Source organism: Cervus canadensis, chromosome 5, assembly GCF_019320065.1.
Source record: "Cervus canadensis isolate Bull #8, Minnesota chromosome 5, ASM1932006v1, whole genome shotgun sequence".
Lineage (NCBI taxonomy): Eukaryota > Metazoa > Chordata > Mammalia > Artiodactyla > Cervidae > Cervus > Cervus canadensis.
This window is the reverse complement of record NC_057390.1, coordinates 91330402-91343880: the sequence shown is the minus strand read 5'-3', so window position 1 is coordinate 91343880 and position 13479 is coordinate 91330402. Positions and strand designations below refer to the sequence as shown.

The window sequence follows — 13479 nt, the reverse complement described above, 5'->3', positions numbered from 1 at the left end:
CACCAGCTGATTCTTAACAGTGAGGTCTGAAAACAATGGTTTACAGAACTGCCTAGGGCACTTAAAAAGGGACCTGTTTTGAGTGCCACCCCCACAGACTGTAGGCTACCCTGGTAGTTCAGACGGTGAAGAATCTGCCTGCAATGCAGAAGACCTGGGTTTCACCCCTGGGTCAGGAAGATGCTCTGGATAAGGACATGGCTACCCACTCCAGTATTCTTGCCTAGAGAATTCCATGGACAGAGGAGCCTGGTGGGCTACAGTTCATGGGGTCGCGAAGTGTCAGACATGACTGAGTGACTAACATTTTCACTTTCCCAAAGATTGTAGTTTATTTGGTTAGAATGAATTAGATCAGACAGATCTCTTGACTAAATTCACTAGGAATTACTGATATGAAGCATCAGCAGTTACGTATATTAACCAACAGTTTTGGTGACAAAAGTTCTTTCAAAACTGCAAACTAGTAGGGCTAAGGAGAGCTGAAGTAAAATGTTCCATGTTTAAAAATCACACTGGATACTCTTTTTTACAGGAGCATAAAATTTAATGATTTGGGCCAGCAATATGCTGAAATCCTAGTTAACAGAAATGAGATTACCATGGTTTTCATGTTCACTGTTGACAACAGGTTCAATGACAAGAATTGAGAGCTTTTTCCATTTTAGCACAAAATGTGGAAGATGCTTTCTGGATCCTCATAACCAGATTTTCCTGCCTCTTTGATAAAATTTTTTTTCTTTTCTAAAGTCTTCGTACTGCATTTTGGCACCCTAAGAAGATGGAATAGGATTCTTCTGGAATGAAATGACTGACTCGAAAGTTCTTCAACGAATACTTAAATCTCTAGGTAGAGACACATTTACAGCTAAGACGAGCTTCTGACCTGATTTCACTTTCCAGGATCGTGACATATTTTACAGGCAGCCCTGCAGGGAGTCCTAGCTGAACACCATCACTAGCTCTGCATCCTCAGGGAAGAGCCGCAGAGCCACTTACTTAGAGAGGCTTGAATAGGCACAAATATAACAAGAGTCCAGGGGACACAGGGAATTCCAAATTGGCAAAAGTTGAATTCTATTTTCAGTTCTAGGAAAGTCATAGCGTTAACTTTAATACTAAACAGACTGAGTGAAAACTGAAACCTAATCCAGTTTTTAAATGTTTCCTTCCAAATTAAGTGCAATCAATATGAACAAAGTGCTTTTCCACAACGAGTAGAACGAGCTGGCCTCTGCAACAAGGGCTCCTTGAAAAAAAAAAAAAACAAGGGCTCCTTGGCTAATAGAAACTCCCCTCGACTGAGAAGATTAATCAAGGCTCCTGTGAATACCATGATTAGGACTTCTGCGCTCAGAACTGAGGCTGATGAATAGCTAACCAAACACAGGGTTCAGACGGGAACCGTGTTAAAGGAGCAAATGTGCACCATCTCATTACCAACTGCTGGATGATTCCAATTCCTTCCTGTAGTGCAGCTAACAAATACCCTTAGATGTTCAGATGAAAAAGACGAGTGTGAATTCATGGAGAACCTTAGTCATATCTGAGAAGTCAGAGAAATTTTCAGAAATGCTTCCGAATACAAAAGAGATGATGGAAACATAAAACCCAATGAATTCAACTGCTCTCCCTTTTTAATCAATTTTACACAATGATATTGTACATGAGTAATCACATTAGGAGACAGGATGGGTTTCTTGTACATATACAAGATGGTGCAAGCTCATTCACTGAGGCTCATAGGTTTTTATCAGTTTCAAGAGGAGAGGCAGTACAAAGCTGTTTCATACAGGTGAAATACAAGAATACAGTAGACAAGACAGAACATCAACTCAGCAGAAATGAATTCTTAAGGCGTGTGGCTCCTGCCCACACTGTCTGCCACGAACCAGGTGTAGAGGACTTTCTCTCCCGGGTATTTAACCTTCGATGAGCACAGGCCTGTGGGACATGCAGCTTTGTGGTGATGCCACAGCTCAACCACACCAACCTTGACACTGAAGCAAAGCATATCTTCCTTTCTCCAAGTATTCTCAAGAGTAATAAAGCTATTCCTGGTCACCCTACTCCTTGGGTAACCTACATTCTAAAATATATGATTATTAATCTGGCAATTCTCAAGCATTTTGGCAAAGTATCTCAAATATCTCATCACTGTTCATGTACTCAACCAAAAATTCCTTGAGCTTCAAGAAGATCTTTTCTGACTTTCCCCCCGAAGTACAGCAATTACATATAGAACAAACTTACTAAGAACTAAACAGGGCAGACTTTTCCTTACAAAATAAAGCAGGAATAGAAAGGGAAGGGAAAGTCTAGGACACACATCAACAGAGGACGTTGAGTCCACTAACGATTCTATCACTTCAACACAATCCACTAACAATTCTGAGCAAGTGTGTTCCTACTTTCCTTTTTCACACCCAATCTCATCAGACACAGGAACTGTTAAATCTTCACGATGTTGATCTTCACTTGGCCATGGAATTCCCACAGCAGGCAATGGGGAAACAGTGCCGACCGGCATGCACAGTCAGCTACAGCTTCCTGTGGCCAAAACTAGACCGCGCCATTGCCTGGGATGGGTTTTAGTTCTCTCACTTACGTACCTCAGGAACATGTAGGTTGAAAGTCGACATTAAACAAAGGCTTCCAGGACACAACAGGGAAAGAAAAACCCATGCATCTCATCCACATCTATTTTCCATCCTTCACAAAGCCTAACCCTCTTACAGTGATTTCATATCTGTATAAAACAGGCTTTATAAAAGCAGCTTTTTAAAAAGAAAAAGCAGGAGACATCAGTTAACTGTGGCTGAGATTTGACGTAGAGAAAGAAAACAAAATGTGCACTAGATTTAAAAAATAATAAATTTACAAATAAAAGACAATCTTTAATCTGTAATTCTATTAACTGTCTCTAAAAGCAGGGTATTAATACAAAATATGAACTGATTTTTTCTTTAGATAATTCCACAGAATTTTAGTGAACACTTAACATTCATTATCTTTGTAAATTCCACATTATAATCGGTGGCTACCAAAGGTTTCCTATGTGTGATTTTATATTTTTGCACAATCCTTCATATAACCTATGTACTGGGAAGAAGTGTGGTAAGAAACAGCTGAAGGACAACTATTCCCTTCCTGAAGGAGTAAAATCAGATTACTCCCTATCTCACACCCACCGCTGCCACACACACAGTTGTTTGGTCACTGAATTGTGTCTGACTCTACAGTCCCAACGGACTGTAGCCGGTCGGGCTCCTCTGTCCATGGATTTCCCCCGCAAGAATACTGGAGCGGGTTGCCATGCCCTTCTCCTGACCCAGAGATCCAACCTGAGTCTCCTGCATTGGCAGGCAGATGCTTCACTGCTGAGCCACCTGGGAAGCCCATGCAGACAGTTACCAATTCCTAAACTCAGAACTCAACACTGTACTAAACACTGTTACAAAACTACCAGTGACATTAACGCTGAAGTCCTTACTCCTGATGGGCTTCCAGAAGAAAACAGCTTAACCTTAAACAGCTGGGCTTGCGCTTCTCTGCCGGCACCTGAGTCAAGACACAAGCACCCGGCTCCATCTCGGATGTAACTGTGATGCCAAATCTCTGAGGTCCTCCTCTCACAACTGTCTCAAGCCCTGCAAAGCCCTACCCTCCTGCCTCCAGGAGATACAAACTCACCACCTTCTCCTCCACAGAAAAGAGCCCCATGCAGTGTCCACATCTTCATATTTATTTCCATAGTAACAACATGGAATAGAGTTAGTAACCATCATGGGGGTGAAAAATCACATTGGCTTATGAGTTAAATCCCCAAACAATAGATTTCAACTATTCCAAGTCTTCTGTTGACTTAACATTTATTGAATCAAATGCTGAACTCCCCCCTCAGCCTTAGAAATCATGTTAAGACAGTTTGTTTGTCTTGTAAAGTATCCATGATGGCATCTGACTGCTAAGACCTAAACGAGCTTGGCCGTTACAGTCCATGAAGCATGACTGTACATAGAATTCCTGATCTAAAGTTCAAGAGGACATTTTTCAGTACTACTTTAGTTTTGATCTGCCCCTAAAAGGCAGAAACCACATCTCACAATCCTCTGCAACTTATCTCAGTATTTTAGAGTAAAGGAATGAGAAGATGTCGAGGCAGAAAGAAAACCCAGCTTCTTTAGGCACAGTGGAGCAGAGTTCCTGGAGAGAGGGAGAAGACAGCCTCTGTCCTTATCTGCTCAAGGCTGTTGGTCACAGTTCCCTTAAACGTGCCTGGAAAGGCTGCCAGCAACAAGAGACTCAGAGGAGGGGACCAAGTTTCATAAAAGAAGTTAGACACGTTTAGGAAACATACAGAGCAAAACCAGTCAGTCATGGCCTATGTGTAAGACTTGTGCTTGCTTTGGTGGGCCTCCTTGGCCTGTTTCTCAGACACCAAAACCCATTCCTGATTAATTAGCAACACACGATCAAACCAAAATTCAGAAACACATACTTTTGTTCAGAAGAGGGAAACAAGGCACAGAAAACTGCCAAAATAGATTTTTCCCCGTAAGAATAGTGTGGTTGATTAAAATAGTTCATCACTAGTAAAACCTGTATCACTAAAGCAGACAATACAAATTAGTTTTTAAAAAAAATGACATTCACTGAATTCCTGGTCTGTGCATTCAATGTGAATCATCATCAAAAATATATTACAGTTAAAGGTTTGTAAGGAGTTCTGGCTGGGGTTTCTACACTGTATTTAGCATTTCAGATGAGAAGTACCACAAGGATGGATTAGATATCTACTGTTCCTTTTGTATGTCACATATGATGATTAAAACAAACAGTCTATCTCCTACTGCAGGCTCAAAGACGTCCAGGGTGAGAAAGTCTAAGTGATATATTCAATGAGTTCTATACCCCTCATCAAAGGCAGCCCTGTGCATCAAATTCCATACTTAGAAAGTTCAATAAACTGTGTTACACTTTAATAAATACTTCTGTGTATTTGTTTGCCTTTTGCTTTTAAGCTCAGCTTAAATGTTGTCAAGGAAACCATTTCACAAGAGGGTACATGACAACCTACTATCAGCAATATTCCTTGTTTATTAGAATCTGAAGATGTCCATATTACATCAAATATAAATATATATCATATTTACATTTCCTTCTTAGCTTTTCAATTTAGGTGAGTGTATTTATAGATAATGCCACTAATGTCACCACTATTATAATCCCCAGTGCAACTGGTATTTTCCTTCTGTTAGATGCATCCAAGATTAGACAGCATCTTAAAAGAGGTGTACTCTTCTTTTTCTTTTTTAATGAAAAGAATGAATGAGTATCCATAAACAGAGATCTAGGAATTTTCTAGGAGATTTTGTTTTGCGGTTTTTTTTTTTTTTTTTTGTATTTCAAAATACCTGAAAAATGTGGTCCCTTTTTGCAGTACTATTCTCTTTGTGGGGACAAGAAATTAATGAAATATGCAACTCAGAAAGGAAAAGAACCCAAAGAAAAGAGAACCTGCTTGTTAGCTCATTAATCTGTTTAGTAAAGATCTGTTTTAAAAGGTCTGAACACTGTACAGTATTATACAAAAACAATCTTCAGCCTTCAAAGCAGCTGGTACATTTTCTAAGATCTGTTTGCCCTGCTAACAGTCTGCTGCCTCGGTGGGCCTCTGTCTCGGTCACTTCCGGTCATCGATGGTCTTAATGAATTCCACGGCTGCTGTGAACTGCATCCACCAATAGGACTCCTCTCCAGACAGACAACTGGCATAAAAGCCACTGATGTACTGAACGGTGGACAGCAAACAGGGCGGGTTTGCCTAGAGAAGTGAGAAATAAAGCCAGTTACTCAGCTGCAAAAATCATTTACAGTAACATCTCTCAAATGTTTTTCTGTGAAAAAGAGATACAAGTCCTTTTGAAAATAATCCCCCAAATCCTTTTTGGAACTAATTCGTAAACCTGAGTTACAGTGAGGAGCAATAGTGTATTGGAAAGAAGACTCAGGTTCTAATCCTAGCTCAACTATCTAGAGCTTTCTAGCCTAACAAAGCACTTGACCTCACTGGTCCTTAGAGAGGCTGAAATAATCCCAGTGGCTTTACTCAACATCCCAGGATTCCAGAATGTTACATAAGGAAGGAAATGCTGCAGACAAATTGAGTTGTATCTGTTTAGTAAGTATGGGTAGAACCAGCCAAGAAAGAAAAAAAAAACTAAAAAAAAGAGTAGGCTCTCTGCTGCAGGAGGTAGCACAGAAAAACTCCTGCTCGTTCACCTCCAGGTTCAGGTGTGTTAAATCAGGAGGACAAGCTAAGACCTGTTCCTGAAAAGGGGCCTAGACTGGCTCTGCGTAGAGACTAAACACATCACCTGTGGAAGAGAGACGAGCAGTGGGCAATAGGAGGGAAGAAGGCTGATCGCACACTTGATTCAGAGTCAGGGTTCTGACTCTGAGCTAAGAGTTCAGGTTGCAGAAATACCACAACATTAAGAATTAGTAAGCTGTATGTCAAATACACTGTAGACATCACCAGCAGGCTGAGCTGACTGGAACTCATGAGTGAGGCAGTTATTGGGTGGCTGTTGTGCACCCAAACTGTAGGGTCCCCACCTCCAAACCAAAATGTTCAAAATAAACCATTTAAATGGTGACACTTTAAAGTCAAAAAAGGACAAGAGGTGTCATTGTTTTTAAAAGAGAGTAATTTTAAAAACAATGTGGTACAATTATAAAACATGAGGTCAAAAGAAGAGAAAGATGACAGGAAAATGTAGTAGTTTATGTGATAACCACTATAAAGAATTCAACATGAAAGAAGATGGTAAAAACATCATGACCAGAGAACCTGCCCTCATTCATTCATTCAGTACTTACCTGCTGAGCTCCAAGCAAGACCTTCAGGCACTGCTTTAAAAAGCTGAAAATGTTTATCTAGGAATCTAGCTCTTCCTTTCTTTGGAAAACCCTAACTTCTGGACAGAACATAACTTGACGTTAGCTACTTTCTTCCTGAGTATCACAGAGCTGGAAACTTGTAAAAGAGTCAAAGTCTGCAACACCTGGAGACTCTCTGCACACCCCTCCGACTCAGGACGCCAAAGAAACTCTTCTCACGGGTGGTAGCAGGGACCCACCTTGATCAACACAAACACCAGCACAGGGACGAAGTCATCTGCCCCTGGGACGGAGTCCTCGTTGGCCAGGCTCAGGAGGTTCATGATCGTGGAGCACATTCTCAGGATGCACTGCACTTTGTCCCGGGGCGTCTTGTAAGCACTTATTGTCCTGATTTCTGACTGTGCCGAGGGCCACGGTGCCTCCTTAAGATAAACCTAAGTGAGACCACAAACAGACGTCATGCGGGTCTTGGAGGGAAGGCAGTGACCAGAGCAACCTTCACGTCAGGAGGCGGATGGGTGAAGCCGCTGCCTTTTCCTTTTTTCAGAAAAACCAAATTGCAATTCCTCCCCGTCCTCCCACTTCAGGATTGAAGCCTAACTTTTAAGCTTTTAAATTATTTGCTTTGCATTTTAAAATAAAACCACCCAGGGGAATTCCCTGGCCTTTGAGTGGTTAGGACTCTGAGCTCTCACTGCCAGGGGCCCAGGCTCCATCCCCAGTCACTGGGGAACTAAGATCCCCAAGCTGCGTGATGCGGCCCCAAAGGAAAAACAAACAAACCCACCCACATATATAGTAATAGAGGCATATGATAACATAGAACCTAGAATCCATAAAATTTCAAACAATTATCTTTCTTAAAGAACTAGAATGGGGCTTATCTATGTATCACAGCTGATTCCAAAAGCACAGACAAGCTACTTTTAACATATCTTAAAAATTAGTATGTACCTGTGTTGCAGCAGCTCTAGAAATCAAGGACAATTAAAAATTTTATGCCAATTAATATCCAGATTCTAATGAAACAACCAGAAAACTCATATACCTAAAACTTTCCTGTTTTCTGATTTTGTAAGAGGTGTAAGACAGGTAAAAATGTTAGTTTCAGGAACTAAAAGGTAATTCTGAGGTCACATTCAGATTTAGTTCCCACTCCTGGACAGAAGTTTTCACACTTTCTTTGAAGTTCCATCAGATCCCTTCATGTGGGACATTCCTGCAGAATGTTCTGGGAAGAACACTGGCTGTTGAGTGGTTAGGACTCCGAGGCTCTATATGACTTTATAAAAGCATCAGTGGAGAGCATGGCTGCCGTAGGAGGAGTAAGCTACAGGCAGGAAGCCCTGCCTAAAGGGGATGGTGTCAGGGCAGGGGCTCCCCCAGGTTGGCCCTCCCTCCACTCACCTCTCACTACTAAGGTCCCGTCTCAGGCTAGGGAATTTTAATCCACAGAAAGAACTTTGAGAATTTAAACGAGACATCCAGGGCAAGTGGTTTTTTGTAACTTACTATATATTCTGCTTCCCTGAAAAACTGGTAACATGTACATAGTACACCAAGCCACCTTTAATTGAATAATACCACCCATACTGTATAAACTGTATTACCTCTGGTATCTGAAGAGCTCTGTGATTTGCAGTCACTACTTTAGACAATCTCTGAATATGTTCATGAAGAACCCTGAAAACGCCCCAAAACACATACGTAAATATATAATTCAGAAAAGAAGGTACACAGGTAGTCATAATCGGTTTTCTCAAAACACATTTAAACCATTTTAGACTTACTTCTAGATACAGATTACCATTACAGTTGAGACTCTTTCTTAGCTATAAGTATTCTGTCTTGGTAAAAAGGACTCTCATATTTAGGATCTGTTTAGAAAGGCTCAGTGAACCAACGGGATGCAGGCAGAAGAGTGGGAACTCTGGACCAGGGAAGCATCCACGGGAGAGGGGAGGGGAGCCCTTAGCCTCCAAGCTACCTGGACAAACTAACTGGTGAATAGCCCAAGAAGTGGAGGGGTCAAAGACCAGAAACTGGAGATCACAGATGCTTTGACGGCGAAGGGACGCTGAGGACGCTCACCTCTCATTTCAGAGATGACAATAATTAGGCCTAAAAAGGTGAAGGATTTCCCTAAGATCACACAGTGGTTAGCAGCAGAGGCTAAACCCAGTTTTCCTGCCTTTGAGTTTTCTTTCCAGAACACAGTGCTAACTCTCTATAAACCTGCAAAGATGACAGAGAGGAGAGAGAGGCATAGTCGGCTTCAAAGGTGCTCTCCGCAGCAAGTGGTTTGAATGTCCCCATTCCTCATCTTACCCTGGAAGTCAAAAACTGGGCTCTGGAGAGAAAACAGAACCCAGTTGGCAAACTGCGTACAGAAACTTGCGGGGGGGGTGGTGGTGGTGGTGGTAAAAAGCCCCTGAGACTAGGAACAAGTGAGAGAGGCAGGTGGGAATGATCCTAACCCATCACAGGAAAGTGGGCTCTCTCAAACATACATGAGATATCTTAAAATTTCCATGGAAAAAAAAAAATCTTACAGAAACCACCAGTGTCCCACCCTGAGGCCCGATTACATGGCCCCTCAGGGTCGCTGGCACAGTGAGCCACCGTCACTGCTGGGGGTACATGGCGGCCACTGAGCAACACACGTGGGGGCAGGTCATAAACCAGGGGTCAAGAAAATGCAGAAGAGGAGAAAATTAAAATGCTGAGTCTCACTACCCCCAAATAACCACTGTTACCCTTCTAGATATTTTTTTTCAAGATGAATATTTTTAGGATTGTTTTGAAAAGTAGGTTTTCTTGAGATTTAATTCATATGCCATACACTTCTTGGTATTTTGATATTCAAACACATATCATTCCCAATAAATAAAAAGTACATATCAGAAGTCACAGACTGTGCTTGATGCCCTGATGGAGAGATGAATGAAGCGTTGTGTTCCTGCACTCACGGAAGGAACCATCCAGTGGAGGACAGGGGCGTTCATCAAACAATCACACAAGCCAGTGATCCGGAACAGGGGGTGGTTCTGCCCCCAAGGGGCGGGCACTTGGCAGTGTCTGGAGACAGTGTGGTTCTCACAGCTGGTGGGTACCACCAGCCAGGGCCAGCCATGACCTACAAGTCCCGCAAGGCACAGGGCAGCCCCCCACATTAAAGAATCATCTGACTCGAAATGTCAGCTGTGCCAGCTTGAGAAACCACGACTCCAGTGTAAAACTGCAACGGTGGCATGTGCTAAAGAAAGGTACCCAGGCCTGAGGCAGCGCTGCCAGGGCAGCTCACCCAGATAGACAGGCTAGGAAGGGTTTCCCCCAAGGAAGTGAGGTCTGAGTCCTGATCTGAAGGGTAAGGGTAGGTAGAAGAAAGAAGCGAAGAATAGCTGCAGCAGTGCCTTCCACAACGGCCAGACCAGTGTACACGACCCTCCAGCCCGATTCTGCGCATCTCTGAGAACAGAGCACTTTCCTTCTGTGCGGTCTGGTAACTCTGAGAGGTGAGAAAAGGACCTATCTTTTCCTTTACTACTCAGATATTAGGTCTCACAAACAGCTTGTCTAAACTACGGGGGCTGGCTGGGATAGTCCTCCTTAGTCCATCACAGACAGGAGCACTCACTGGTCACGGAGTATGTCCCCGTCCTGATTCGGGTAGAAGGCAAGTTTGAAGATCCGGTTCATCACACTTCGCTCGATGGCCAGCTGAGCGTCCTGAAGCTGTTCCTCGCTCGCGTTCTGCCATATGACGTCCTGGGCCATTGCGCCGTACAGGAACTGCAGAAAATCTTCCACCTGGGCGGTTTTATCATCAGCGGCTGTGAGTTTCTGAAAGTCTCCAATGCAAAATAACACATTTTGAAATGGAGTATTTGAACGATTTTAAATTGGAAATTATTAGAAAGGAGTTAAAAACAGAAAACTATTAGAATCATAATCCACTAGCTGTGCAGCTACTATGCTCTCAAAGCCCGAAATATCTGGGCACGGTTTCATTTGGGGAGAAAATACATCCAAATCATTAAAAACAGAAGAAAGGTAAGACACGTGTAGAAGTTTAAGAACAAGAGGTTTGTTACAAAATGATACGCTTTGTTTAAAAAAAAAAAAAGAAAAACTGGATGCATCCAAAACTTTAATTTTTCCAACTTTTTAATAAACTATAGATATTCAACCAGGATAAACACTACATTTATTGGTTGAACATCAAGGTTTAATTACTAAGAAATAACTGGGAATTTAAGGAACTGCTCTTAGACAGGTAGGTACTTAAAAAGCAGCAAGAGAAAACTTCCCAAATTTTCCTGCTGACATACAGCTTCACCGAAGGGTCTCTGGTTACCTTGAATGAATTCCCTGATCTTCTTCTCTTTGCTCTCAAGCAGCAACCTCACACAGACGGTGGTGAAGTATCGATTGGCCACCTCTTTGTCCCGCAGAACCCTCTGCAGTAGCCTTTCCAGGTGAGCCTGCGTGGTCTGCAGTCCTTGTCGACAGCGAGTGAGGTAAGCAATGTAGGGGGCCCTCTTCCTAAAAGGAAAGACGCTCTGCAGGACACCAGACATACACAGTGCACACTTTTTTTGCAGACGAAGAGTCCTGATTTTTCTCCAAAGGAAGAAACTACCTCAAAGACTCTGGTTTTACAAATGAGCCTGTTGGGCTGCAGACAACCATCCTGAGAAATGATTATGTTGCCAGGTCAAGAAATAGAATCAGGACTTCCCTGGTGGTCCAGTAGTTGCAAGTCCGCCTGCCAAAGCAGGAAAACACGGGTTCGATCCCTGATCCGAGAAGATTTCACATGCTGAGGGACAACTAAGCCTGCGTGCCACAGCTACTGAGTGAGTGCTAGAGCCCACGTGCTGCAACTCCTGAAGCCCGCACACCCTAGAGCCTGTGCTCTGCAACAAGAGAAGCCACCGCAATGAGAAGCCCGTGCACCACAGTCAGAGAAAGCCCTCACGCAGCAATGGAGACCCACTGCAGCCAAAAACTAAAAAAAAAGAAGACAGCAGAAAAAAATCCAGAACCAGATGCAAGGATACAATGTACACTACAGAGAATAGAACCAACATTTTATAACAACTTTGATTGGAGTATATTTTTTAAGAAGGGAGAATTACTAAGTTGTACACCTGAAACTAATTTAACATTGTAAATCAACTACACTTCAATTAAAAAAAAAATAAGAAAGAAAGAAACAGAACCGTTCTGCATGTGTGTGAAGAATATCATCTACTGGTCTGAACACTCAGCTCCCTAACTCCCTAAACACTACCAATTCCCTTCACATTGCTGGTCTGTTCTGTGTTGGAGCACAGTCTCCATGCTGGTAGAACCCCGTACTTAAGAGGAAGTTGATTGCTACAAGACTAAAATAACAACAAAATACAGGTTTATATACCGTCAGATCATTAAATATACCACTAATTATCTGCTTATATTCTAAATGCAACAACCATTAGATCACACATTCCCTAAGCCTCTTTACTTCCTAAGCTTCTCAACTTAAATGTCAGCAACAACAGGCAACAGGCAGACGGTAACAATTCCTGGGACTCCCTGGTCCAGGGAAGCAGTCTTTTCTATCACCACTAAAAGAGGGAAATGACATCCTAGTTATTCTGGCCCCACCTCCACCCAAAAGATGCTTTTGGGCAAAGCTGAAGTCAACTGTACTCTGTTAGTAAGATCTGAGTGAGTGAGTAAAAGGTGCTCAGTCGTGTCCAACTCTTTGCGATCCCATGGACTATACAGTCCATGGAATTCTCCAGGCCAGAATACCGGAGTGGGTAGCCTTTCCCTTCTCCAATGATCTTCCCAACCCAGGGATCAAATTGCACTGCAGGCAGATTCTTTACCAGCTGAGCCACAAGGGAAACCCAAGAATACTGGAGTGGGTAGCCTATCCCTTCTCCAGCGGATCTTCCCAACCCAGGAATCGAACTGAGGTCTCCTGTGTTGCAGGCAGATTCTTTACCAACTGAGCTATCAGGAAAGCCCTAGTAAGAGCTGCTCACTTACAACTACACTTCCAGACTAAATATCCACATATATTGGATATATGTATGTTGGATATATATATATATAACATGTTGCTTGGAAATCTACATCCAGGAAAGCCCAGCACTTTGTAGTGAGCCTAGATTCATTTCTGAAATAAGGGCTGAGAAGAAAATACTTGCAGCTGAAAACAGGTGTACAAGTGAAACAGGCTGGGGATGTTACCTGTAGTCCTCGGCGATAGAAGCCAGCAGCTTCCTACAGGTCCGGTTATCAAAGCGGCATACACAACGCATTGTTTCCTGAAGCTGAGCCATTAAGTTCTTATCTTGTAAGTTAATTGCTTCAGCTATTTGCACTTTTAAGAAGCAGACAATTTCATTGTCTAAATAAAAAAACATCAGAATTCTGTTACTGTTGAGAAGTTCCAGGGTCTTTATATAAGCTGAAGGTCATCCCTCAGGCCTGTGGGATGTCAGTTACGACTGTATCGGTAAAACTAAGCAGAACCAATCAGAGAACATTTTCACAAACCATCAGTAATCCAGG

At 42.6% G+C, this 13479-nt stretch overlaps 1 protein-coding gene across 4 annotated transcripts in view; it reads right to left on the bottom strand.

The window, feature by feature from the left end:
• Positions 1 to 525: 525 nt before the first annotated feature.
• GAPVD1 (GTPase activating protein and VPS9 domains 1) overlaps positions 526 to 13479 on the bottom strand; it is a 72765-nt gene continuing 59811 nt past the window's right edge. For all 4 annotated transcript variants that reach the window (XM_043469554.1, XM_043469557.1, XM_043469556.1 and 1 more), the window contains 6 exons: positions 13156 to 13315; positions 11267 to 11454; positions 10547 to 10760; positions 8520 to 8592; positions 7146 to 7343; positions 526 to 5827 (listed from right to left, as the gene is read on the bottom strand). In XM_043469554.1, coding sequence (XP_043325489.1) covers positions 5687 to 5827; positions 7146 to 7343; positions 8520 to 8592; positions 10547 to 10760; positions 11267 to 11454; positions 13156 to 13315 — 974 coding nt within the window. In that variant the 3' untranslated portion in view covers positions 526 to 5686. The remainder of the gene's footprint in view (positions 5828 to 7145; positions 7344 to 8519; positions 8593 to 10546; positions 10761 to 11266; positions 11455 to 13155; positions 13316 to 13479) is intronic.